This window comes from Falco naumanni, chromosome 10 (assembly GCF_017639655.2).
Source record: "Falco naumanni isolate bFalNau1 chromosome 10, bFalNau1.pat, whole genome shotgun sequence".
Lineage (NCBI taxonomy): Eukaryota > Metazoa > Chordata > Aves > Falconiformes > Falconidae > Falco > Falco naumanni.
The window spans coordinates 4,914,006-4,942,001 of NC_054063.1; the positions used below are offsets into that span (position 1 = coordinate 4,914,006).

The 27,996-nt window shown below is 39.9% G+C and overlaps 1 protein-coding gene across 5 annotated transcripts in view; it reads left to right on the top strand.

Annotated features, from left to right (window-relative positions):
- Positions 1-27,996, top strand: part of SERGEF (secretion regulating guanine nucleotide exchange factor) — a 157,391-nt gene that overhangs the window by 16,228 nt on the left and 113,167 nt on the right. For 4 of the 5 annotated variants that reach the window (XM_040608277.1, XM_040608278.1, XM_040608280.1 and 1 more), the window contains one exon: positions 19,680-19,840. The exons of the other annotated variant lie outside the window; for it this stretch is intronic. In XM_040608277.1, coding sequence (XP_040464211.1) covers positions 19,680-19,840 — 161 coding nt within the window. The remainder of the gene's footprint in view (positions 1-19,679; positions 19,841-27,996) is intronic. 5 annotated transcript variants of the gene reach the window in all.

Consider the following 27,996-nt stretch of genomic DNA (forward strand, 5'->3'; position numbering starts at 1 on the left):
CCCTAGGACAGCAGATACTGGTTATTTATTTTTTTTTTATGCTTGTCTGTGATACCGATAAGGCATCTGTTTTATGGGGACTTCCCTCTTTTTACCTACTATAGCTGACAGTCAAACAAGTTTGATGAAACTGGAGCCCCTGAGATTCTTTTTAACATGACGTAGCTGTGTTCTGTGTGCTGGGTTTTGGGAAATGGGCTAAATCAAAACCTGCAAATTGGTAGGAATCCCTCAACCCCTGTGAAGGGGAACCTGCAAAATGAGTGTTTAAGAAAGAAAAGCCTTTGTTCATCTGCCTCAGGCTAAGTAAAATCTAACTAAAATCTGGTAAATGCACTTGATTTTCTGTGGTCTTGGTTTTATGTGTTTGTGGTGTCTGGTTGTTCTTCCCTCCTTCTTACAATGCTGTAGCTTGGTGTTATGAAGCAGTGGGAGCTTAAGCTTCAGAGCCTTCCTGTTACATTCCTTGTTGTCATAATAAATCCTGTCAGTATTGTGCATGGTAAGAGGAAGCAACGAAGAATATCAGTTGAACATGCATAGATTTTAAAGCAGAAATATCTGCTATGGGGGAGATCATACAAATTATTCCAAAGTATACTGTTGAATTCAGACTGTATGCCCCAGTGCAAAGCTCAGTAATTTTTGCTTGACCAAAGTGTAACCTCTAGAAGACATACACCTGATGGTAGTGTTGTGGGTTGTTTTTTTCCCTTTTTTTAAAAGATGCTTGGTTGCAGGTGACTGAATTGGAGTGCCGCTGGAACTACTGTAGTTACGTGGTTTGCACTTACACTGGGGTGGGTGGGCAAGCCAGTATTCTTCTGACTTCGGTCCAAGCAGATGTGGCAGCTCTGCTAGGATACTTTGAGAGTGGAAGATTTGCCTCTGCTGTTGATGCTTTATTCTAATGCTGAGAGGCCAGCTTAAGACTACAAAGAAAAATAGCAAAGTGAACAGGAGAGGCAAGGAGAAAGCTGAGTTGAAATAATGAATAGAATCTAACTGGAAAATGTTGCCACTATTGAGCCCTTGTGGCACTTCATGTAGTTGTTCTAGGGCTTCTTAGGAGCACTTACAGAACCCAAGTGGGAAGGTCTATTAATTACCAAAATCGCTCAAGTTAGAAGGAGCAGAATGTAACTTTGGCCCCTGAAAACTGTGAAGCTTGAGGGAGGGAGAAGTAGTAGATCATGAAATAAGTTTTCAGTGCATATATTGGGTGTGTTTTCAGTTGTCATCACTTTCTGAGTTTATACTGGTGATGTGGTTAGTTTACAACATCTGCATCTCACAGTCTGACTGATACTGGAATATTTGGTTACATGAAAGAAATGACTTTAGCTGCATCTGTTTTTCACTGGCAAGTTTTAAAACTTCAGGGCCTATCATGCAGGTCTTGCATCTGATTATAAAGGATAGAGTGTGGAAAGAGGAGAGAAAGAAATGCACAAGCTTCTTTAATTCAGAAATTAAAGGTTTGCAGAAATTACTGTGGGATCTGTGGGAAACTTAGTGTGCAATAACAGGATTAAAGATTCTAGATGTATATGGAAATTGCCTTATTTTCTGCATTGTCTTCAAAGCTGGCTTCTTGTTGCATCACATCTCTCACTGCTGTTTCAACTTTCATGATGATAATTTTTGATCAAAGTTTGTGCAAGCCACTGAAGTAGGGGTTGATGGGAACTGTGCAGTATGTTACTCAAGAAATCTGTTCCTGTGTGGCAGCCTGCTGGGGGACAGGGAATGTACTAGCTCTTCCAAGATTTGGGATGAAATTTTTGGCAGATTCGCACCCTGTGGATATTCTGAAAATTGAAAGGTGTCTGGGAGAGCACGTATCTAAAATAAAAATGAGCATTCGCTTAACATTATATGGATACATATAAGAATTTACAGGTGTGGAATTGGTGTTTAAGTCTGTTCAAGATGTTTGACATAGCTTAATCTTAGGTGTGTTGAGTTCACATTCTGATACGGATTTATTTTATGTTTTTTCTATAGAGACACGTAAGTAAGTACTTAAGCTCTGCAAAATACATGTGTAAAACTACAAAGTGTTCTGGAAATTTGTGGTAATATAATATTTGCTTTCTGTGAATACATCGATGTGAGGAGTTGATTTTTATTAAGTAATTTGTATGAAAGGAATCTTTTCTTTGGACAGAAAGTCCCTTTCCAGTCGTGAATCATCCAATTAATGCAAAAGCTTTGAGGAAGACACAGTAATGCTGATCAATCGGTGCATAAATGTTTTTATTTGTTCTCAAGCACTACAGTTTGGGCAGCCTTGTGGTACCTTTTTCTTCCTGTTTGAGGAGAGAATGTCCTCACTAGAAGGAGCTCCTCTTTAGGTTAATGCTGTGCTTTTGAGAGCTTTGAAGGCAGATTTTCAGATTCCTTATATAGTCTTCAACCATTTCTATAGCAATCCAGAATTCTGCTCTGCTGAGATCTGGTTTCTGTTGTTGCAGTTTGGTTGAGTCTGCTTTGTCTACAGGAAGAGTTACATTAAATCCTCTTTACTCTTTGCTGGTGGGAACAAACCTTGATTTCCCCCTCCCTTCTTCCTGAGCTGGGGAGATTCCATGGCATCAGTCTTTCATAGGTGCCTGGGAAATACGGCCAAGAATGAAAAGCATTAGTGACGTATGGAAGCTCAGTTTTCCTGTTTCTGGCATCACTCTCCCTGCTTTTTGTTCGACTGTGACACAGCCTGTATCCCTGTAGCCCCAGCCTGGAGGGAGTTGTCGAGGCCTGTTGTGTACAGATTCAGCCAGTCCTCAGGAGGGAACCCTCAGTGGAAGGGAAGACTGTTGCAGAGATAAACTTTGGAAATGTGCTGTTATGGAGTCGGGCTGCAACGTCCCCCTTTCCTCAGTATTTATCAATGTTTAACACAGTAAGATCCTTTGCCTCCTCTGTGATTTTGTGCTTGTTGGGCTGTCTAGATGGAACATTTTCGTTTTAATTGAAGGACCTGTTAGAATATGCTGTGCTTTACTTGGCCTTGGCAGTTGGGCTGGAGGTTGAGCAGGTACCCTGGCCTGGAAAAATGTCAGTACTATCTTTGTACTCTGGTGGCTGAAGTTTATTGTGTTTTCATGTGAGTCATTCTCCTTTCTTTACGGACCTTATTTTGTTCATGGGATCGGAGAGATAGTCATTCTGGTAGAATAAGTCAAGAATTAACTGAAGTAGAATATACTGGAGAGGAAAACCCAAGGAAACCTAGAAAACCTGAGCTAGTGACCTGAAGAGCCTTATTCCTCAGCAATTTATGAAGTTTATCATGTTGTTATCTGTTCCTGGGGTTTTGGTGGGAATTCTTTCTTCAAGCTGCAAGGAACTGAAATTTGCAGACAGTTTATGGAAGGTTTCTTCAAGTGAGACTTAAGCAGCCAAATCCTATACCATTTTGTCTTTGGGGAGGGGAGGGTTTGTGTGTGTAATCTTGTCAGGGCTACTATAGAGGATTATTCTTTTAACTGCCAGATTGACACTGAATCTCAGGGAAGATTTTCTGCCAGCAGATAGATCTCAGTAAGTGGTGGTTCTTCTGTGTGTGCTCTTTTGAGGCACAGCAGGTTTTTGTCTCCGGCAGCTATGGCTCACCAGCACAACGGGAGCCTTGTATTACATCCTACTCTGTGTCAGCCCCTGTTGTTTAGTTCTGTCTTACAACACAAACATGTTTCTTACATATTTTGTTCTTCCTTTAACAAGAACGGAATAAACAAAACCTGTGGGCTGACTCTGGCTTATAGAGTCTCTTGTTTTTCCTTGCTTTTCAGTTTCAGCTTTTGTTACCAAGTTAATGTATTTATAGCTCACTGAACACTAAGTCACCCTGGATTTTATCTTCAAAATTGTATGGATTTGAGTTCTAGATAGCTCTAAATAGCTAGAAGGGGTTGGCAATTTCTTTGGTTTCATGGTCTGGCATAATTCCTTGACTTTATTTTTAAAGTTACAAAGTTAGAGAGTGTGTGTGTCTGTATATTGCTTTGTGATTCTACACTCCTATTTCTGCTGCTCCCTGCTCGGAGTTACTTCTATATGACTTTGGTAAAAGTCTGGAATAAATTCTTTCTATGGATGGTTGCAGAGGAGGTGAGGTTCGATTTGATCTAAAGGTACATTCTGAAAAGTTAGTATGAAGTGTTCGAAGTTCATATACAAAGATTTCTCACAAAAGCTTGCTAACAATATCTTTTGAGTAATTGTGTTGTTTCTTTGGTCCCTATCCCTGTTCTTACCAACTTTCAGTTGGTCAGTAAGTAGTTGTGCATGCCATGCCATATTATATCTTTTGTATGTCAAGAGAGAGGTATCAGGAAGATGCTAAACTGTCACTAATTTTGATGGAAGCTATTCATTGTAAAATAGAAATATTAGTGATCGGCATTAAGGACAAAGAAACCTATCTCAATATTTACTTGAAATTCCCCTTTGTAAGCTATACTGCGAGTACATTAGCAAATGGAGACTCAGGTGGTCTATGGAGAGTAGGATTTAAATGGATTTTTGTTAAATTTAGCTCATGATAAATGCTGAAAGTTTTTAGGAAGAATTGTGAAACGGGAGGGAAACAGCTATGACAAACTTCGCAGATATTTTCTGCTCATCTTATGTGTGTGGCAGCCCATAGAATGCCCCTCCCCCAGTAGCAGGGGAAGACACAGTGCATAGGGCTAGCCTGTCCAGATTCCCTGGCTATGACATCCTTTTATGCTTCCTTAGTCCTGTCGAGATGTGTTTTACTAAGCACTCCATGATAGGAGAAGTTGGGAGAATGAGTCAGCTGTCATTCAACTTTACACTCTGGGGCTTTTCAAGCATAGACCACATGTGTGGGAAGAGGGGCTATAATATATTGAATTTCTCTCTTTTTTTTTTTTTTTTTTTTTTTTTTTAAATATCCTTTCCTTTGCTGTTGGAAGTAGTGATGTTGTGGACCTAAGTAATATGAGTGTCTGTCCTAACTGGAAGGAACTTTGCCCTTTAAAAAGCTTTCAGAAAAATGAACCTTTAAAATGTGGATGTGGTATAGATTTTGTTCAGATCATTAGTGTGTGAGATAAGGGATTCATTACTCTCTCTATTCCACCCCTCACCCCCCTTGTTTGTTTTTTTTTGGTTTCTGTGGTTGAATTGCTGCAGTTTATGGCTAGCCATATATTTAGCAAACGTAATAAACAAGGTTGGATACATTGCAAGTATGTGGAAGATTATAGAGAAGAAAGTTCTAACGGGACCTCACCTACAACATATGATGGCGCTAAGCAGTGAAGGATACCAAGAAAAACAGGCTGAGAACTGTAGATTAAGTTGAATTTAGGAAAGAATACAAAAGCTAAAAGGGAAACCTCTCATCCCTGGCTGTTGGAAGACAGGCTTAACTGATCACGAAAAGGTAATTACTTGTTTGACAGTGGCTTTGGTTGCCTGTACTCCCGACCATTCCTATCAGGAAAGCAAAAATTCTCTTCATAGTTATGTGCAGGCTGTGTCTGGGTTCTGTTTCTGCTGAAAGGCTTTCACCTGGACTCCCTTGGCAGTGGTAGCTTCCTTTTGTGTTACGAAGCAGTACCTTCTCATGGTGCTTGTATACAGGAGACCTGTAAACGGGGTGCTGTTCCATTTTCAATACGCTGTACCACTAGAACCAATTTAAAAGAAGTTGTAGTTTTTCGGGGCTGAGAAGGGCAGCTAGTTAGCTAGGAGATCTTTCTTGAGTTTTTCAATTACTCATTCTTTTTCCTTTAAAGCAAATTAAACTGTTGAAATCATGATGATAATTCTCTTGGCCACACTTACCTTTTCACAGCCATTGTGTAACCAGGGTACAAAGCTGACACAAATTTCCTTTGAAGAGGAGGAATTGGACCAGAAGTGTCCTTGTCTTTCTGGTTCTTCTGTGTACCTGTAGCTGGAACTTTTGGCACTGAGACACTTGCTCTCTCATTAAACTATTTCTGTTTTCCTACGTTGAACCATTTCTCCTGAATCATACTGAAATCACTTCACTTGCATTATACTAACGTCTCAGTCCTGTTTGAAGCGGAAAAGAGGCAAAGGTAAAGGCAAGAGAAAATCAACACTAACTTCTGTCATAAGCAGCCTCCAGCTTCCACATTCATTGATATTACTAGCAAAAGATCCAAATGTGGAATAAGTAACTTGCAAGACTACTGCTGTTTGGTTGCTGCTCTGACAGACTGGGCCAGAGATTGTATAACTTCAGTCATCTCCTTCCTGCCTCTCAGCTTTTGATTCAACTTACAGACTCTGGTGTGTTGTGGGTCCCAGCAGCCATCCACAGTGATGCTTCTTTATCAGACTCTGTTATTCAGCAAAAAGCTGAATAGGTTCCTCCCTATATCCTTTTTCAGCTGGGAGATCTGGAAAAAATGGCAATTTGAGTGTTGAATGTTATTACATCACATGACATAGTTGCACATAGTAGAATGGTGATAGGATTGATTGAAATTTTGGCAACTCAAACCCCTTAGTAGTGTAAAGAATTGATGTGAAACAGGCAAACGGTGGGAGTTTGCACTTAAGAAATTTTGCAGTTAGGCAAAGTGGATAGAAGGTGGTCTCGGGCAAACAGTTCAAATACTTAGTAAGTGTATTGTGAGCTTTGTGCTCACTTTGCATAGAATAAAAAGCTGGAAGCTGAAACCAATCATTACATAATAGTTGAACTAATTGGTATGGCAACTAGTGGCTAAACACAATGTATATTTAATCTCCCCTCAGTTTTGTTGGTCTTTGGACATGTGTACAATAGCTATCGCATTTTCAAATAATTTTATTTAAAGCACTTACTAAGCTCAAGTTCTGAAAGAAGCTGCCTATGTATACATGATCTATGCAGGTACATGCATTGATCTAGAGATCTCATTTAACCCTAGCAGCATTTAAGACTGTTAAATACTCCTTTTCATAACCTTTGAATGACATTTCCTGATTAGTAATTGAGTATTCAGGCTTTATGCTCACTAATGAATCTTACTATTTGAACACAATAATGTGGTCTTTAAGAGCTTAGTGGCAATTGAGTGCTCCTGCAAAACAGTGCCTTTTGGGACTTCTTTTTTCTTAAAAAATAGAAAGCAAACAGGAAAAATCCCATATCTGACTTCTTCTTTTCTGGTTACCTTGAAGTACTTTTCAAAAAGTGAGGTTGAGGTAAGATGCTACAAGATACAGGGGAGGTATCAACAGCTGTGAATTTTGAGTACCAGATTTATAGTCTTGTAGGAGGGCTTTTTCCCCTTCTTTGATACTTGGGAAGTATGAGATCTGCCAGGAGATTTTATCCACTTGTTTTATTTGGTAGGCTGGTGGCCTTTATTCTTTGAATTGTTCCACTTGTGAGGAGCCATAAAACAATCTTGTAACACAAGTCTGATGAAAAATTTCAGTTGGTCATATGTACTTGTTACATAGGGTTTACATAGTTTGAGTGCTAGGAATGACTCTAACATGAAGTTGTATCTCTGTCTTAAAGTATCTGCAATGGGGTATTTTCTAGTACGTGGGGTTTTTGTGTTTTTAATTTTTGTGTATTTTTAAGCATTCAACTGACTTAGCCGGATTTTTGAGTGCTCTGAAAATACTGTGACTGACATCTATGTTTTAGCACTTAAGCCTAGTACATGCACAAGTGTGGTTAGCAACTGATACCCTTTAACATTTGTTGCGTTTCTTAGGCAAAATCAGTTTTCTGGTTTTTTTCTCTGCTGTTCTGTGGCTTGACTTCCTTAAATAAAAGATTAATGATTTTTTTAATACAGCCCATGAAAAATACTGCTTTGCTTGTAAATATTGTTGAAATCAAACCTTATGATTAATTCCTCCTATATAGTAGGAATGTATATAGGGTTTGTTTGACTTTGAATTATGTTGGTGTTGATCTCCAGATCTGTTCTTGTTTTGGCAGTATATTTTGGATACTCATTTTTTTACTAATTAAGTGCATGGAAGCACAGAGGGCACCAACACCATGTAGCAAGGTCAGCCTGCTACCTGGACAAACTTGCAGCCAAGAGCTGAAGATGGCCAAGCCAACAAACTTGAAGTCCGGTAAACCGGAACAGTTGTCAGTGGGCAGTGGAGGTACCTGCGCGGACCTGGAGCCAGCCCCCAGCAGCTGTGCAGCAAGCTTTTGTTGGTAGGTGAGGCTCAGGCTCGATACTACTGAAGAACAAATCAAACCTACCCCAAGGAAAACTTTAAAGGGGAATTTGCAGGCTTTTTCACACAGTTGTGTGGGTTTTTAAGTCCCCTTTTGTATAGGAGGAGAAGGAGCTTTTCCAAGCCTAATTGGTGAAATTCAGGTGCAGCTCCCTCTGATTTTTGTAGTTGCTGTCTGAACTTAAGTGCAAAGGCTGTCTCTCAGTGTAGGTACATATATTCTGTGTGGATCCCAAAGATCTGAGGTCTGCATATGAAGGGGAATTGCATTTATCTGTGTCCCTTAGGATGCACTCGAAGTTTTGGGTATGTTCTGCTGGATTTAAGAGCTTGCTTGGCTCAGGTCTGCTTTATTCTCTGCCCAATATTATGAGGAACACAGTATATAATAATAATAAAATAATCACGGTAACTTTCAGTTTACTTTTTTGGGACAAAGACCTGGATGATAAGAAGGTATTAGCATCTGATTGATGCAGAAGATAAACCCTAGGAGTGGTGGCATTTCCTTAGGTAATCATTCTCTCTTGTACTCAGTGTCATTTAATTAAAAGAAAAATTGTATAAAACATTGTGAAGGCAAAGATTTATTCAGGGACAGTGTTTTATGTCAGCTTTATTAAGATCTTTTTATCACGAATATAGAAAATGTTATTTTTCTAGAATTTCTAGAACTTACCTTTACAAAGCCACCCCAAAAAATACGTATAGAAACTCCTTTAGGGAGTATGTCTTCCTACTTGTCCTTCCCACCCCAAAATAGCAAGCAAATTGAAAATCAGTTTGGTATTTCTCATCTTGAGTTTTGGACTTTATAACAGCCAATGGTGGTTTTGTAGGAATTTGCCTGCACACAAACATCATCTTTCAGGCTTGTCCCTGGGAGTGACGCAGTTGACTAGAGCTGGAGTAGTTCATCTGAAAGAAAATGGACGACGGAACTGCCAGAAGAGAAGGTCAGGCTATGGGGACACTATAAGGGTGGCAGTGTGGATTACTAGAAGTTCATCTGGTTTGAAGAATCATCCTGGCAAGTCACAGAGCACATAGAAGGGTGTTAAATCCTTTTGTGTTTGTCTCCTCTTGCTTGCTCACTTTGCTAGAGATTAAAAAAAGCCACCACCAAACAAAGCCAAAACATCATGAGCATGCACACAGGCAGAAGCTGATAGTTGAAATGTGACAAACAGCTGATGTGTCTGATTTTAAAATCTAGGGTGGTTTGTTTAGGGTAGTTGTCGGAGCAGCGTTAGTCAAAATCGTGTTGCTCCATGCCCTTGGGATTCAAGTCTTTGTCGTGAGCTGATCCTCTGTAGACACAAACTTGACATGTAAAATTGTTTTCTGAGTGTCTGATTTTTAAGCTTTTCACTTTGGAGCAAAGAAATTTTTCTTCCCCACCTGGCCGCCTGGTTTAGAGCAGGAGAAAACGTATGGTATATTTACTAGCTGTCCTATCTTACTGTATTCTGTGAAGCATGAATGGGAGGGTACTGCTTCTTTCAGTCAACGTTCTTTTTAATGTCAGGGAAAAGAAGGCCGTGAAAAGCCAGGAACTTTTTGTTCTTATCTGCATTGCTGTTTCCTCCTGACTCCTAAGGAGAAAAGTAGAAAAGTTATCATCTTATTTCTTCCCTCTCTCGCTTTCAAACCTAACCCCCCTCTTATTAACAGGCAGCATAGCACAGCACATCAATACTTACGTTACAATGCTGTTCCTGTACACACTTGGGTAATTCTTAAACAGATGTGCTGGCACTGCAAGCCAATACAGATGCTATAGCTATACAGAGGTGGTTGTGCACAGCTATCGCATCATTTAGTGATTATTTACTTTTGATGTTTACCAAAAGTAAAGAATTAAAGATGTAAATAGATCACTAGTATAATTCCCTCTTCGCAGGGAATTTCAGATTTCCTTACAGGAGGGACTTGCATAGCATTCATTGTATTTACGTAGGAAGTAACACTTCTAAAATGTTTCGAAATTTGTAGACTTCCAAATCGCAACTTTTGCCTCGTACTCTGTGTTCTGTAGCTTTGAAATGCTGAAAATGTCTCACAGTCGGTCTCTTAATATACAAATTCTAACGAGTTAGAGGTCTGAACTGGAATGAGAAGGCAGGAGTCAAAGGGAACTCTGCTAGCTCGATAGCATGCTCTTCTGTAGATGATGGAATTTTTTCAGGGCGTAAATGTCATTTAGATACTTTCACCACTATGAGCTATTTATACCTTTGTCCCCTCTTTCCCTGCAGTCTCCTTGATGTTAAGCGTCTTGCCCGTACATTGTTTAAAATGGCATCTTGTGGGTTTTTGTTGTCCATCCGTGTCCCCCATCCCCCTTAAAGTCAGTCTTTCTTTGGGGGTAGGGAAGAATGGGGATAAAATACCTCATCACTCATTATTTATCTCTTGAGTTCAAAGGGCATGAATTTTCCTTCCCATCCTCTTTTAGACTGTTTTGTTCCTTGTGTCAGTGAGAATGTTGCAGTTACAGCTGCTCGTTATTTGAGGTGATCACATTAGTCAGTTGTAGTTGCTGTTCTAAATGGTTCTGACTCTGAACAAGTGGGGTGATCTCCTGGGAGGCTCTGGAGGTGACATTGTTGGTTCTGTGATACTGTTCTGTTCATTGTACTTTATTTCTTAAGAACACCACATAGAGTTGAACTCCGTTGGATGTAGAACTCGGCTGCTTGTGGAACTGTTGAGAAAGTTAAAGCCACTTAGCAAGTCTTGGAATTGGTCATCTAACTTCATTTTAGTAATGCTGCTTCTTCCTTTGTAGATGTTGTGACTCTTACTCTTCATAATCATGAATGCCTGAGGCTTGTTATCTAATGAAATCTCTGTGCAAATGGTCCCTGAATATTTGTTCTTGGGAATGCGTATTGTGAGCAACAGCAAAAAAAGCCCAGTTCTTCAAACTGCCATTCCAGAGCATTTCTTATGATATTTCTGTGTCTGTCTTTTGACAAGGTAAATATTAATGCTGGGAACTTAATTACCTTCATTTTATCTCTTGTAGACAGATGCCTGTTCCTTCTTAGGCTCAGATGACAATGGGATATTGAGCGTAGCAGTATCACTTGCATTCTCCAAATTAGACAGATTCACAAATGTTTGCAAGATTGGTGCTATAGGTAACGATTTCCATAAAATAATCTAGAAAACATGAATATATTGTAATTCGTAATCTCTGAATAAGATTTTCTATAGCACTGTACTGTGTTAAATCAAATGAAATGAGACCTGGACCTTGCCTTAAAAGGGGATAAACGCCTGAGCAGTCTGTTCACAGACAGAATAGGAAATGAGACACAAGAAAGTAATTGTGAACAAATACAAGTATATGCCTTGTATTCTAATAGTTCAAGGGTGTTACATCTTCAAAATGGTGTCCAGAAAGAATTGACTAACTGCTTAGAAAGAAATATCTATTCAGCTTTCTGGGGAATGTTAGAGGAAGAGATGCTCAACTGCAGAAGAAAGGAAATTCCAGGTTAGGGAGGCCTGTATGGAAGAAAGTGTATAACAGTGCAGAAGGGCATGGAGATATAAATATAGAATGTCAGTAGAAGTGTGTGACTCATACTGCTGTAGTAGCATAGTGCAGAATTTATTTGCAGAAGTACAGAACAAAAACCCTATGGTATGCTATGATGCATTTGCAGATAGTTTTCCATGGCTGGTTAATGTTTTATGCATCCTGCTTTTTTAGAGACATCACTAAACTGTGCTTTGATTTTCTTTTTATTTTTTTTTTCTTTCTTCTTCTTGTTAGGACTTTGTTTTTAGATTAAGAGTTAAGTCCTCTATTGAACCTTGAATTGCAGCAGTTCTGTTTGCTGGGTAGGAATTAGTTAGATTTGTTTCTAATCATGTAACTAAATTTAGCCAGCAATCTGCATTTTAAGGCATTGCTATTAAAAGTCTAAAAGTGAGATATGTATCGCAGTTTGAATTCAAAATGAGCCAGAGGCACAGCTGGTGAGGCAGTCATGACTCTCTAATCATGAGTGGAAAGAAATGAGAAGGGAATTTTCTCATCTTGCACGTTGAATGCAAAGCGTGATAGATTCTTCAGCATTGATTCCTGCCCCCACCCCTCTTCCCCAGCTTTGTTTCATGGTTGCACGGACTTCATGACATCCTCCTGCATTTTATTTTTTGAGCCAAGTTCATATATGTGTTTGATATCAGCAGTATGAACACAACTTTACAAGCGTTTAACTTAGATTTAAATTTTTCTTTCAGTTTGTTCAGAGCTTTGTATGGAACTTCATGTTTCCAGCCTCCTAAAAGCAAAACAGCTGTTATTCCTCTAAAACCCAAACCCACAGGCAGGACTTTCCAGGTATCTGGAGAGTTGTGGAATTTGCCATACTCACAAGTTATTTCTGTCCAATCTTTCAAAGCAGTGAAGCATGCTATTAAGTGTGTGAATAATCCCATTAACTGAATGTTGCCCATCTTGAAACATAACTTGGTATAGATATGGAAACAAAAAAGAAAAAGCGTTACCTGTTTTTTAATGAATGAAAGTTAAAGCTGTTTAGATGTTTGATGGTGTTAACAGTCTGATAAAGATGGATCTGTTGGTAAAGCGCACGATAACTTGCAGTTTCACATGACGTACTGACTTTATCTCTAGCCTATCATACAGAATATTAAATTGACTTAATACAGCACTGCATTTAGCAATATTTGCTGTTGCCAGCTCCCAGTTCCCAAGAGTGTTCTTCAGCCAGGTCAATTCCTTGGCTTGGGTTACTTTCCCTGTCACAAATAGTTCGAGCACAATGAAGACTGGTGGCCTAGGAATGGGAACAACTATTTGGGTCCGAAGTTTCTCAGGCTGTCTTGGTTGTTGCTGAAGGAATTCTCAGTCTGCGCTTTGAACATTTTAGTCAGTGCTAAAAGGCAGTCACAGTCCTGGTGTCCTCTCTTGGAGGGTCTCCCACATCCTCATGGCTTTACTTGCCTCGGCAAGTATTTTCCATTACATCGCATTATCATACAAGTAACTGGATTTTTAATGTTGTGATGTCTCCAGGAGGCTCTGAAAGAAGAATGGATGATGCAGCTGTATCCCTTATGCTCTATCTGTTTACGTTAATGTCATGCAACAGAGTTCCCCCTGGTTGGATGAATTTTCTGTTGTGATGCATAATTTTCTAGGTTGATTTCTTAGATTTCCTTTTTTTTTTTTTTTTTTAGCAATAGGAACGGGTCACAGAAGCCGGTTGTTTTCTGGATCATAGATAAGCCACTGATTGCAGTAGTGTGAAATCCCTTAGGCGTCTTGTTCATCTGTCTTGCACATGTGCTTGTTATTAAATTGGTCACCAGATGTGGGGACATCAGATGTAGCTCAGAATTGCAGAAAATTTTGGCTCACTTGAGTATAGGTGGTATAACTGACAAATCAATAGCTATTGCAGGACGACTGGTGATGCCTTTATGGTTCTTTTCCTGTGGCATTTGTGGCCTTTTGTTGCAGGTTTAATCCTATTTACAGGGTGCTCGAAAACCCTTGTGAACTACTGCGTGTTGAGTAGGTGCTTTGTGGACTGTTCTGAACTAGCTATGTATTGCAACCTGTGACAGCAGAAGGCTGAAATTGGCAACTGAAATGACTTCTAGTTTTCTGTTGCTAACATCCCTGAAATATCCCTGCTTTATCTGAACTTTCCTGAGGAGGCATGACCTCAATACTATGCATACATTTGTGTTTAAGTGAATACATTTTTAATAGCTATTATAAATGACTATGGAAAAAAAAATTTGGGAGCATACCCTATTATGTAAAGTTGCAGAAGTCTGTAAGGAGGTCACAGAAAATGTGTTAAGAGATGTGGGTACCTCTCACAAACGGAACTCCTGTGTAAGAGGATGAAAGGGCCATTTAAGCCTTTGTCAGAGCAGATAATCCTGTTTTGTACTGATACCGTGCACAGGTACAAGTGTTAGGCAGATGAAGAAGTTTCTCGCAATGGTTAAAGGACATTAGTGATTGCTCTGAAGGACAACAGAGATCTGTAGTTAGGGGAGAAGCATTGTTTTGCCTTGTGTGGGGCAGGGAGGAGGCAGAGGCAGCCTCTGTCAATTTTTAATACCTGCTCCTGTGAATTTTCATGTGAAAGGAGGCATTAGGACTTTATATAAAGCTTCCTATTTCAAGTCTGAATGAGATTAAGCATTCAGTGCGAATATCCAGAGTTCATTTGAAAAGTAATCATTAATGCAACCATGAACTGAGATAGCCAAGATGAACTCTTTCATCTAGTATTTATGAAAGGATAGTTCCGAGCTTGCCTGGATACCGAATAGAGACTTCAAGGAGATAACAGTAGTGCAGTCATGATATTATCTTAAAACAGGAAAATTGATATAAACATATATCTGAATCTAGTGAAAATAAGTACACTTTAATGTTGCTATTTTTTGTGTTCTACTGAGAAACCAACCTGTTTCTAAAACTAAAAAGCATTTTTTCTAAATTGTTAATTTAATTCCCTCCAAATACTTACGTGGCTGAGCAGATAGATTAAGAAAGTGGTAAGACGGGAAAAATGACATGCTCTATAGCCTCAGCAGCACCATAAAGCAGCACAGTAAGAGCTACAGTGTCAGACAGGAAGCAACTAAAGTGTTTCATGCAATGCTGCTGGATTTGCGATACTCCAAAGGTTGTGAACTTGTAATTCTGAGGCCATTCTCAACCGCCTACGCCTTGTGATGGCATAAGGGCAGAATGACGACGTGAAGAAAACACAGGGTAGCCTTTCTGATGGTGGACTGCTAGTGCAGTACTGCAAGCACTTCAATACTTACCTACTCTCATCTGTATTCTGTGAGGGACATGAGAATGTGTTTGAGATTATGTGCTGCTGTATGTACGCTGAGGCAGATTGCTGTGTTTACAGTTCAGAAAGCAGGAGGAAGGTTTTCCTAAAGATCTTCTGACCTCTGTCCTTCTAGTTCTCAGAACTCCTGTACTGTGTTTCATTCAGGTTGGACACAGGAATGACACAATGTACATCAATTATATCTGTTACTCTTGAATACCAAATGGTATTGGGCCCTCTGGCCTTTGTTTGATGTAGCATTTGTCTGCTGAAAAGAGGAAGAGTTGCAATAAAGTAATTTGGGACAATGTGGATATTCACAGTTGAGGAGTTTGCCTTTTGGAACTGGAGCCACTGTGCTCAGAACATTGCAAGATCAAGGTCTTAGGAAGCATTGTTAGTATCTTAGAAGAACTGGAAAAGCTTTCCACCATTGTATGCTTGTTTCTTTCACACAAATTGTAGAAATACCTCCTGCCTTTTGTGCCCTTTTACTGTATAGAGTCTGGTATGAAATATCTCATTTTCTGATGCCTCAGCCACTTCCATGGTTGATGTACTCTGTCCAGTTGACTCATCACTGTGTATGTTTTCTTGACTTCTAATTAAATTCTGTTCTATTCTAATATTAGACCAACACTCCTTGTTATATCACCCCTCATTCTTAAGTAATTCATCCTCCAACCTCCTTACTCTGTGTGACTAATGTCTTTTTCTCAAATATTCTTAGAACATTTTAAAATACCATCTATATTATAAGCAGCACAGTAGCAATATTTCTCATTACAATTGCTTAACACTTTCTGTCATAACTCAGTGCTTTCTGTTGCTTAGGATTTTGACAAGACTTGAACCTTTTTGGGCGGAATTTTCCATGCATTGATGTTTGTCTTGGTCTGAAATTTCCACTTGAGACTTGATTTTGTTGTTGTTTTGTTTGTTGAAAATATAATCAGTATTTCATAGAGAAGATACTTCTAAATCAACTTCAGTTGTTAGGTTCTCTCACAGAAAAGACAGATTAAAGTATCCTAGGAAGTGTTCGGCTGAAAAATAGGAATGATTGCCCATTAGCAGGAGGTAGAGCTTGGGGAAGGGGAATGCTCACTAAACAGGAGCAGGTCTGGGGAATGAATTTCTGCTGATTAGAAGTGAGAACTGAATCCATGAGCACTGAGAAGGAACTGGCTGCTTACCTAATATTTGGGCATTCAAGAAGTTCATCCTAAAAGCAAAAGTTAATTTATCTGGCTTTAATGGATGTTCTCTGCTTGCCTACAAATAACCACCGGAAACTTTTTTCCTTTTTGCCACTATAAAGGAAATAAGATTATTACAATTATTTCTGTTCGGAAAAACAGCTTATGTTCTCCTAAAGCTTGTTTAGTTTTGCATGTGTAAGAAGTTCTGTGCTTGCTTTTCCAGTGGAAGAAAATAGAATCTGTGGATGGAAGATGTTTTGTTGCAGCTAAGCAATATTGCTGTCTGGTTTTAATCCTTCATCTATGCTTGCATTCCTCATTTACACTGAATTTACTGAAATAATTTGCAATAAGAGATGAACATGCTTCAATGCCCTTGTACAGCTGAGTAAAACCACTGGGATCATACTGTTTCCAGTTCTATTATTTCCATCTCAGCTTGGTTTTACTGTTGAAATTTCAGTGTAGGGCCTCAAAAATGGATGCAGTAACAGAATTGCAGAGTGAACATTAAGATCACCAATATCCCCAGTGTAGAAGAAAAAAAGACCAAACTTGTATGGACACTGGCACATGGAAAAGATACTTGATAGTGGAGAGAGGAGCTTCTCCCCGTCATGGATAAAGGCACAATCACCAGCTGATAGCAACTGTAGTTAGACAAATTAATCCTGTTGCAGATGATGAACTTGCTACCCCTTAATTCGCAAGGGGAAATAATGTATGCAGTTTACTTTGACTTCAGGGTAGTTGGTTGTGGTGTCTTGCTCTGGTCTTACAGTTAGGGAAGCTGTAGATGACTTCACTTTTCTCCACCTCTCACAGGCCTTTGGCAGAGGGGAACATAATTGCTTGCTTTACACAGAACTTCCTCTAGCAGTTTGTCATCAAGATGGTGATTGTCAGCTGCTCCCTGGTTTCTGCTGGTCACTGGCAGGGTGGGAAGACTATGATCTTGGTAACTAGTCAGGTGTGTGTCAGGATTTCAGATTGTCTTCATCTGAACCCAGATACCAGCAGCAGACAAGACTTGAGACAAGGTGCAGTGGTACCCTGATGTGATGGTGCAAAGGATCATTTTTGTTATATGAGGGGCTGTTGTTTCTTGTTCATGTCTGAGTGCAGACTGAGCACCATATTGGGTTGGAGAATTCTGCCCCTGACCACCCCCTCCCCCCAAAAGTCAGACTTGAGAGGAGCCTCTACAGCCCATGTGTACAGGATAGAGCTAGACTGCATACGAGGATCTGTGTCTGTATTACCAAAGATACTGCTTGCTTTTCCAGAGGCCTTGTGGGTTGCTGATGGTTTTGCCAGTGGCACTTGATCCTGTTTTAGCTTTTGAGAGCTGAAATGCTTTAGTTAAATTATGGTCCTTGGGATCAATACAGCAATGTCTGGGTAGTGCTTGAGAGCCTGTGGTATATTAATGATCTAACTGGACTTTAAATTTCATAGAACTCAGCTTCAGTTCTTGTAGTTGATACAAGATAGAGCAGCCTGCCTGTCCTTTTTCAGCCCACTCATAGGGTTCTGGATAGGCGCAGTAACCTGGTGTGATATAAAAGCCTGAAGCTTAGTCTACATTTACATTTGCTATGTAACATACTGATGTAGGAGTCTCCTTACAACATTTTTGCCGCTGCAGATGTTGTTAGCACAGATCTATACAAATTACAAAGTAAATACGCTACCTCTAGAACAAGCATGTTTTTTAAACTGTAAACTGTTTTTTTAATCTGTGTAAGATACACTGGAGTTTCTCTTAATGAAACTTGTTATAATGCTTTAACCTAACAAAATGAAACTACTATGTTGAAAGACCTCACTTGTATTGAAAGTAGTGTATGACTGGTTTCAACTTTTCCCTGAATTGCTAGGAAGTTCCAAAGGAAGAAAATCATTGTGCCCCTGAGAGAAAAGGACAACTAATTTTATCATTTAATTCAGGGGAAGCATTATCAGTGAACTGAGAGAACACACCTGAAAAACTTCCAGTGATCAGAGTAAAAACTACCACTGCTAGCAGATTTCCAAGGGAAATGCATATACTTCTCATGTATTCAAATCTATGAAGTTAGTTTCCGATTTTTTGAGATGCATTGTCAGCTTAAACTCTGCAAACCAGCAGCGCTCACCTGGGTCTCCTTCAAGACAATTTAACAGCACCCGAAGGAAAAGGAAGGTGTTCAGATTTCGGAAGGTTTGCGTTATGGGATGTGTTAAGAAAACCATCAGCTGTCATCTTTGGGCGATATGACCAGTACTGCCTGCTCCCAGCCCCTCTATGGGATATGCCTGTACTGACTGACAAGGGGAGAAGTGCGCATGTTTAAGCTGTCTTGCTTCACTTGATGGTATTTTCCTCAGAGTCACGTAATTTGGCTTATGACTTGGTGACTTGAGTTGAGTTCTGGAGAGGAGCTTGAGGCTTGGCTGTAGTGCATCTGTAACTCAAGGTCATTGCAGGCTTCCTTCTAGGTTGGAAAGTGGGTTGCTGCTTTGCGTTAAAACAGAGTTGAGAACATAGTGTTACGCTGTGTGTATATAACATTTTTAATTGGGAGTCCAGAAAGGGACAGCTTTTCATCACTTACCTGCAGAGATTTCATTAAGAAAATAAAGCTGTCACTTAATATGATTTCATAATTTATTTTTTTTTTAATATTGGGAACTGAAGGTAAAAGGATTGTTTTATGGATGTTACCCATATTGGAGAGTGGACTTCTGGGTGTCAGTCCCGCTGCAGTGAACCTGGTAGAATATGTGGAGGGAAGGATGATCCATACACTGCTGATTTAATTTAGTTACTTGCCTTGGCCAACATGTGATTCCTGTGAAAAGAAACTGGTGCAATTCCAATGCTTAATGACAGCTGTGGTGGTCCTGACTAACTGGTTTCTGTCCTGAGGGCTGTTACTTTGCTCATGGGAGCTGTGACAGAAGATAACTTTTATCAGGAAAACATAAACAGTATGTTAAATACAGGACATGTGATGGATGTCTCAATGACAAAGACTGGGAATAGAGAAGAATCTTTTATGTTTCAGAATAAGCTGTTTTGTGTGCTTCTGTAAGCTAAAAATATGCCCTTTGTATAACTAAAGTATATATTTTGTGCAGAATGTCCAGGTTAAGCCCCTTTACTGATGTGGTTTCATTTATAGCCCAGGTCACCCTACAGCTGTTGTTCTGCCAGAAAACACGTTAATGAGGTTTGAGTAACTGCATAGAAGTACATCGTAATATGTCTTCAGCTAGTTTTAATTTTTTTATTCTGTTTCCATAAGTAGTTTTCACTAGGTTTTTGGAGGTTTAGATAAGATGTATTACGAAGTGTTCTAGTTGTCAGTTGGTATCCAGATGTTCCTGGAACCTGGTAAATATGTAATCTTGAAATGTCTTTTGTGTTTAGATACTGGCAAGGTATTCACCTGGGGCAGAGCGGACTATGGGCAACTTGGAAGGCATGTAGTGGTTCCCGATGGGCAGGAGGCATGCACAGCATCTGAACAGCACTTGGAGCTGTTGGGTAACGTCCCTGTTTCAGTGCCTTGCCTAAATGGAGCATCTCAGGTAAAGATGAAAATTACTGCTTTTTTCCCAGGGTGGTGGGTTTTTTTGTGTGTGTACATGTGCATTAAAACAATCAGTACAATTTCCTAATAGAACATTTTCAAATGCTGCAGTACAAGCCCTTGCTGCTCTTCCTGTGAGCTCATAATATGATTAAATTTTTTCAAATTTCTTAAAAGGCTTTTGCATTCAGGAACTGATTTTTCATTGGTGGAACCAGACTTACCATTAGCAGTAGCTGCCAAGTTCTCTCAGCTCCCAGCGTGTGCAAGAGATTGTTTCATCTGCAATACAGCCTAACATATGAGGTGGCACCCCGTCCAGCTGCAGCACTACTTTGTCTGAAGCCCTGTGTAACAGTTTAGCCAGTGGCCTTTCTCTAGCTGGTCAGTGCTACAGCCTCTCGCTCAGGGTCTCTAAGCATATAAAGAGTATTTCTCTACCTTATAACATCCTTGAGTGGTGTTGAAGGTTTTTTTCATATGGCTAATTTGATACAAAATTATTTATCCTCAACCGTAAAGATGATCAGAAAGAAAACTTCACTCAGGTTTGCTGTAGTCTAACAGAACATGCAACCTGTACTACCTGTACAAGCAGTTTTCTTGGCTTTTTAGTGGCTATAGCAGCACAGGGCACTTGGCTGGCAATGTGTGGGTCCCAGCTGAGCAGATAACCAGACGAAAGGTATGCATCTCCCTGGGGTGTATCTGGCTGGTAGCTTCCAGTCAAAATGGAAGTATAAGCTGACAGCTTCAGCTGCAATGTCCGTACTGCACCTCTGCCTCCTGGTAGTCTCCCATGGTGAGACTTTTGTTAGAAGAGTTAGCCTCTGCCCTTTCTCGCTGTCAGTGTTCTGTGGTTGTGCACGCTCACAGCTGTGAAGTGGAGCATCAGAGCCCAGGATGCTGCACTGAAGAATAATTTGTTTAGTCAGTGTTGACTCCACTGAGCCTCAAACAGCTTTCTTAGTAATTTTGAGATGGGTGCCCCTGCTTTTGTTGTTAGATATCTATAGAGAACACCATTGTTGAATCTGTTTCATGCTGTTTTTCCATCTGTGCTTTGGGCAATGCTTCAAGTACGTAATTTTGTTTTTTTCTTGTACAGTACAAAGCTAAGGCAGCTGTAGATTTTGCACAGGGGAACTTATGCTTGGCAGAATGAGTGATCCATGAAGGTGAAGGGATGCATTCAGAGAGATTCCTTGAAAAGGAAGAGGAAACAATCTTTTTGTTCTGCTGCCCTCAGCACTGTTTCCCCCTTATAGACCTATGAGAGACCTGGTTTGAGTGATTAGCGATGGCAGTGTCCTGGAGCAGACATTGTTCTTTGCAGAGCTAACAAGAAGATGATTTAAGAAGATTGTGATCAACAGCTAGCACCTTTTGTACCCTAAGAGGAGCTGTGTTGATGAGAAAAGGAAAAAGCAGATAAGAGCCTAAATTGCTTCACTTTCAAGATTACAAAATAATGCCGGAGCTAGATTTTAGACTTAAACATGGATTAAACTGCAGTATGTAGGCTATGTAGAGTGCAAGCTGTTTTTTGTTTACACACAAGCTATCCCTTTTTCCATTTGTTGTCATGTGGAGACAAGGTTTGATTTGAGAGCTCAATTAAAAGGAATATAAAGAAGATGAGTTCTTTTCCATGTTTCCCTTGAATTAACAATTCCAATTTACATGTTCAATGCAGAGAGCCAGTGTAACAGTTAAGGATTACAACTAATGATTTTTATCTATGGTCTATTTTTGTAAATTGCTTTTCATGATTCAGCTGAATTTTTGGCAAAGTTGTGGTCTGCTGATTGTCTCTGCACTTCAGTTAATATTGTTAAAACCAGAGCTGAGAAACTAATCTAAGGATTAGAGGACAGTGTAAAAGACACACTAGTTTACCTCAAGGACAGCACAGTAGATTTAACTTCCTGTGCTGCTCCTTGTGTCCATGCCCATGATTTACCTGCTTTCTCCACCAAAGACCAGGGATTCTCCTTTCTTTGTGCTGAAATAGATACGTCTGTGTCTGTCTATTACTCAAAAACCTGATTTTGGAAGTGTTGAGTGATCCATTGTGAATTTGATTTATTTCCCAAACACTTTTGGAAATGTTGACCTTGAGAAACGTGAGCACTTCTTTCTTTCAACTGGAAGAGTGGAAGAACAAAAGCCTGAGTTTTAGATAATTGCCTACTAATCTGAGTATGTCTTCCTGGCAGTTTTAAAAGGGTGCGGGGACATCAGGTTCCTGGAGTCTCATGTGTTTAAACTTTTTGAATTATGTGACCGCAGGTCTATTTATTATTTTCTTCTCAGTGCTTTGGTGCATAACCACCATGGAATAGGATAAGGCACTGAAAAAGAACTTTAGGCTGTAGCTGAATTCAGTTGTGCAAGACATTATGCATGCAGTGCTCTTGTGTTGTGGGGCGTCCTTGATTGGACCTCTTCAGAACATCTGACTCATATGCTGCCTGATGCGCATTCATATCCACTGCTCTTCAGATGAAAGGACAATTAAATACAAATGGCCTGAAAGATGATGAGCCTCTGTATTTAGCAAATGCTACAAAGACCTGGTTTAATGTTTCCTCCTTGTCAAAAATGCTTTTCCAGTCCGTTTGATATTTTTGTTTTTAATAGCTATTTTTTTACTGTTTGTGGTATGTTCAGCATGTCATTCACGTTGCAGCAAACATTTGCTGCAGCAATAAACAAGTGAGAAGTCACTGTGCAGTGCTGAACGTTTCTTGCTAAACGGGATGGAAGGGCGGGCTACAGTCGTTCTGGATATGCAGCACTGCTCATGTGGAGCCATGTTTTCATCATATCCTTTCTCTACTTAAAACAGGCTGTGCTAGATTACAGTTTTCTCAGGAGGGATCTCTGAAATTTCAGTTAGGAAATAAAAAAAATATCTGTGCCACACTGACAGTTTTCAGTTTTCTTGGGCTTAATTCCTTCCTCAGTTTTACCATCACCCAGCTTAAATCTTGATGATGGATCTAGAGGCCAATTGTTTCAGGGAATTGAAAATAACTGATGGACTTGTGATGACCTGTATCTGCTGTGTTTATCCCGATCCTATTGTGGCCTGTAATTCCAGAGTGTATGTTTGTCCCAGCATGTATGTTTGTCCTGTGCAATACAGACTGGCTTGGATCCTTTGCATGGTTCCTTTTTTCAGGGAATGCCATCATGAATACACATGTTCTCATGGCCCTTTGACTGCAAAGTATACTGCTGCTTTTTTCCATGGTGGTTACAGTAACATCACTGTTACCGCTTTTGTTTAAACGTTGCAAAGATAGCTTTGTTTTTAGTATATTCTTGGGTTCCTCCCCCTCCCCCATGTTGCAAAATATTAAGCATCTACCTACAAGACAAATCTATCTGCTATGATGATATAGTTGATTGTTATATGTCTGATAGGCTAAAGTATAAGCATTGTTACTACCTTAACATATAGACACAATAATGGAAATTATTGTGTTGAAATGTTGAAAATGGAACCTTTTGGATTTAAAAAAATTGTGTTTGTTTTTATATTTTTTGACTTGGTGAAAATTGTTAGAGGCCTCTTTGTAAGTAAAGCTGTCATTGGGACTTTAAAGGGTATTTAAAGAAATTACCTGATAGTATTAAAACTCGTAACTGCCACAGAAACAAATGTGGGCCCTGGAAAAATTTATAGTAAAAGGTGGTTTTTACTTAGCAATACTTACAGCTGACAATGAAAACAAGCAGGGCATGGGAGTGGAAATGGAGAAATGACATAGCTTCAGCTGCAACAGCAAGGCAGCTGTAAAGCTGAGAAGACAACCCACATGCTACATATTCCACTCCAGCCCTTTACTCATTAAGCTTTCTCTCTTGTGATATGGTGAGAAGTGAAAGTTACCTGATATCTTGCTCCAGACAGGTCGGATTACTGGTTGTGTTATATTTCAGTTAGTACGTGTGGCTTTCCCTGGATGTTTAATGTTGTTAGATCTGTCCATCTAGTGATCCTTCATGAGGAGAGACCCCCATAGAAGGAGAGGTTAAAGGCCAACTCATTTTTTACTCAGGGGTTTCTGAGGTCCTTCTGGACCAATTAGTTAAAAATATTCTCATTTTAAGTTGAAGTGATGTGGAATTTCTTGCTTGGTAAGCAAGTAGTGCAGTGGAGGTTTTTTTGTCATGAGTTGGTGTCTTTAACAAGTTGGTCTTGTCTGTGTTCTTTGAGAAATGGCATCGTTGAATTTTCCTTCGTTGGTGCAGGTTGGTTTTGTTACGCTGTGTTAGAGATGCAGGGATAAAAATGGTAATGTAGAGATGGCCCTTTACTATACTTGCAAGAGTGGAAATCAAGTTCTTGGCTTATCAACTCATTTTAAGTGACAGTCAGGAAAAACAAAGGGCATGGAGAAGTGGGTTCTGTGTAAAACTCTGTGCAAATGAGAATTTGCAATTAAGGATGAAAATAGAGGCCAAATTGTTGAAATAATCACTGGGGGGAAAAAAACCAAACAGGATGTATTAGAAGAATGAAACTGCAGTCTGCATACAAAAGACATAAAGTCAGTGTTAGATGAGGTGCGTTTGTGTGATCTGCACGCCCTGTGTAGGAGAGTAACACTGATCTTGGCAATGCTGCAAGAAGATTGAGAGGAGTTTACAGTTATATTGCAGGCAATGAGGAGGCAGAATTTGCTACTTAGATCAGTTGGTTCTCCCTGTTGTTCTCCGAGCAAGAAGCTGAGAGCCGTAACAAACTTGAATTTCAAATGCAACGTTTTGGCTAGGTAGCCGTTCTGTTTGTTCTGTGCTTTTCTTATCCCATTAAGACATGACCACGGCTTGTAAAGACTATCTTACGGCCTGGATAGAGAGATTCTGGAAATTAGGAATACCATGTTTTAAGCAACAGAAGTTACTTGGGAAATATTAGGCTGCTCCATGAAAACCATAACCTAGCTGTAATTTTGTGGTAAATGATTTGGTGAAGTGAAGCTCAACTATTTAACACTAGGTGAAAGGGCGGGGATCTTTGCTTTCCTCTTCTCCTTGTGGTTATAAGCAGAGCCTAGATCACCCAATGTCTAGGTGTGTAATTTTTGGCAAGCATAGAGGAGATGATGTTGGTACCCAGCACCTATACCTATTTCTTTGCTGCTGGCATTGCAGAAGGGGAAATGGGAAATCAAATTCACACCAAGCAAATAACAAAGGAGAGCTCCTGCACTGCCTTTGCATGCCAGACAACATGTGATGTGTGACTACAAGCTAGAGGTTTTCCAATTATCACTTTTGCAGATGAGGGTTGGCTTAAAATGACCAAAATTGCTCTGCTGGGGTTGTGCTGTAGCACTGAGGTGACAGCCAGGGGTCAGGCTGCTTCGTAGTCTGTGTGGGAGACCAGCAAAGGTTGATGTGCCTCCAGCATGGGTGAAGTAGGAGAGGACTGACATGGCATCAAGTCAGGAGTTGGTGACCCACCCAGCATGTGATGGATGGGATGTTATAAATGTGAGTGTGGGCAAAGCCTTAATCTTCATAATTCATAAATTCATTTTCCACCTGATAGTGTGTTGCAGTTCGAATTCCAAATTAATCCTTCACTAAAACTACTTGCAGCAGTAGCCATAACTTGTGCAGGTGTGCATCAGCTGACCAAACTGGCAACTGTGTTTAATGAGTCTGTTAGTAGAAAAATGACTAAGTTACCTTGTTTGTGACTCTGACCTGCGTATGCTCGTGCTATGTTCCTTAAATTAAAAATACTGACCGGGTCCCATTCTTCTGCATGGCTTGTTCTAATAACAGTGTACCATGACTGCAACTCACCCTGAACTCAGAGACAACTTCTAATCCAGCTCAGTACTCCTCTGAAATATTTCTTTGCACCAACAAATGCCATGAACATTCACTGGTGTCATTCACATGCATGATGTAGTTAATGCCTGCTAATTATCTATGGGAAATGCTGCAAAATAACTAAAAAAATGTACTTGGTGTTAAGGCAAATTCTGTGTGAACAGCCACCTTGGAAGGTGACCACCATTAGTGCAGAAATCCAGTTCAGCCTCACTGACATTGTTTCGGTTCTCTTGTTTATCCATGAGGAGTCTAAACAGAAAGGCTTCAATGTAAAATGTAAAAGGTATCTGTCCTACTTTAAGGTCAGCCAAGCCTAACCCAGGGGTATGTGCATGGGTATGTTCCAGATCCCAGTGAAAATATGGTTGGAAGCAAGAAGCTGGTGGAAAAGGCTCTAAAGCATGCAGGTTTTCATTCTCAATTTGTCATTAGAACAGTTAGAGAGAAGGGATGAACAAATCAATGCAGGCTAGAATGAGAGAAAATCAATAAGAAACTGCAGTGAACTGGAACAAAGCTATCAATTTACCACATTCTCTGCAAAAAAATCTCATCTGTACCTCCTCTTATGGATGGAAAAATAATGCAACAATGATGATTTGGGGCAAGATTAATTGTTTTTTACCTGGCTCACCCTGGAACTTCAGCTGGAGAAAGTTCTGGTTACACATTTTGGTGTAAGCGCTACTTATGTTTCCTTTTTCTGTTGTGTTGCTGAATTTTATTGGCAGGTTCTGTTACAGTGGAATCTTAAAAGAAGAAAAGTAGTCGAGGAGAAATACATCATTTGTTACCCCCGTAGGAATTTGAAGGAATACTCTATGTAATTGTTTACTTTTGGGTATTAGTAGAAGTGACTTAATTAGTGCTTCATTGTTTTGCTGTCAACTTTTTTTAAGAAGAGTGTTACTCCTTAATAGGTAGTATGCTTGATGTAGTTGGGAAATTCACTGGGCTCCTGAGTAGCATACTACAGATACATGAGGTGGGAGAGATCTTTGTGGTTCCAACGCTGCCTGTTTATTGAGTTGTTCCACTGGGCCTTTCAAACTCATTTGTCACTGTGGGGCCATAAACTCACCAAGGCAGTGCTGTTCTGGCCAACACACAGACTGCTTCTCCCTGCTTTTAATTTAAAGAGTCTGGATTTGCCTTGAACTTGGGTTATGCTTGTAGTTTTATGCTAGTGATGGTGTTTGTTTTCATTTGTCTGATCTTTCCAGCTTTCACTTATCAGTGAGTTATTTAAGCTGTGAGCTCTGCCAGTCTTTCTGGCCTTTGTGCTTATGTTGTAAGTTACTGTAAAGCTACTGTTTAACAGAAGATTCAGAAAAGAGAGAAACTCATGTTTCTGCTGTGATGCTTAAAAGTTGTTGCTATGCCATGGCACACACCAAGTTTCAGAGACTGAGTTACTGGGTCGCCTCCTAAATGACAGGTACCTGTTTGTCCTCCTGCCTGACAGCTCATCTCCTTTGTCTGTTGGCTGCCTTGCCTCCTGATTTAAACTGAGGTTGTCAAAGGTAGAAGCTACCTCTGAACTCTGTGTCTGTTTTCTATGTGGTCTAACATCACCTGTGCCTTTGCCCCAGCATTCCACCAACAGAACTTGTTCACGAAAGGGGGAGGAAAAGAAAAAGTAAAAATGGTGAATCTGATCATTTGAGGACAAAAATGCTGAACCGTCTCCTGTTTTAAAACCTGCCTAAGGGTTTATTCTTAGTCTTCTGGCAGTTGATTGCTGAGGGCTCTGTAAATTCAGTGGATATTGTGTATAATCACATACCAGCAAAGATTGCTAAGACCTATGCTCCTGTTGGTGTCTTTCAGATTTTTATTTTAATCATAGAAAAAGCAAATAAAAACTCTATAAAGAAATTTTTTTTCATTATCAGGGAGAAAAAGATATTGATAGTTCCTTAGAGGTATGGTTCTGAAAATGTCACCTCCTACATGTTGCTACTTTAGCTCCCATTTTCCCATTCCTCCTCCTCTTCCCAGGTGTAGAGTGAAAGTGAACAGTCCCTTCCTTGGTACCAAGTGCTTAGGGAGCCAGCAAGGAGTTCTTATGGTGTGATGGTTTTTCCAGCACATTGTTTGACATACTGTTTGTGCTCTTAAGTGTTAAATTAACAAGCATTAAATAACCAGTTTTCCTACTGGTAATGGCTTCAGTGGAAATCCCTTTTGTCCAGTTTTTTTAAGTTGCAAAGGTTTACCTGCAGCTTCTACTGTTAGTTGACTTCATACTTTGAAAGTGTGAACCCATTCAAAGCCTTAAAACTCTGAGAC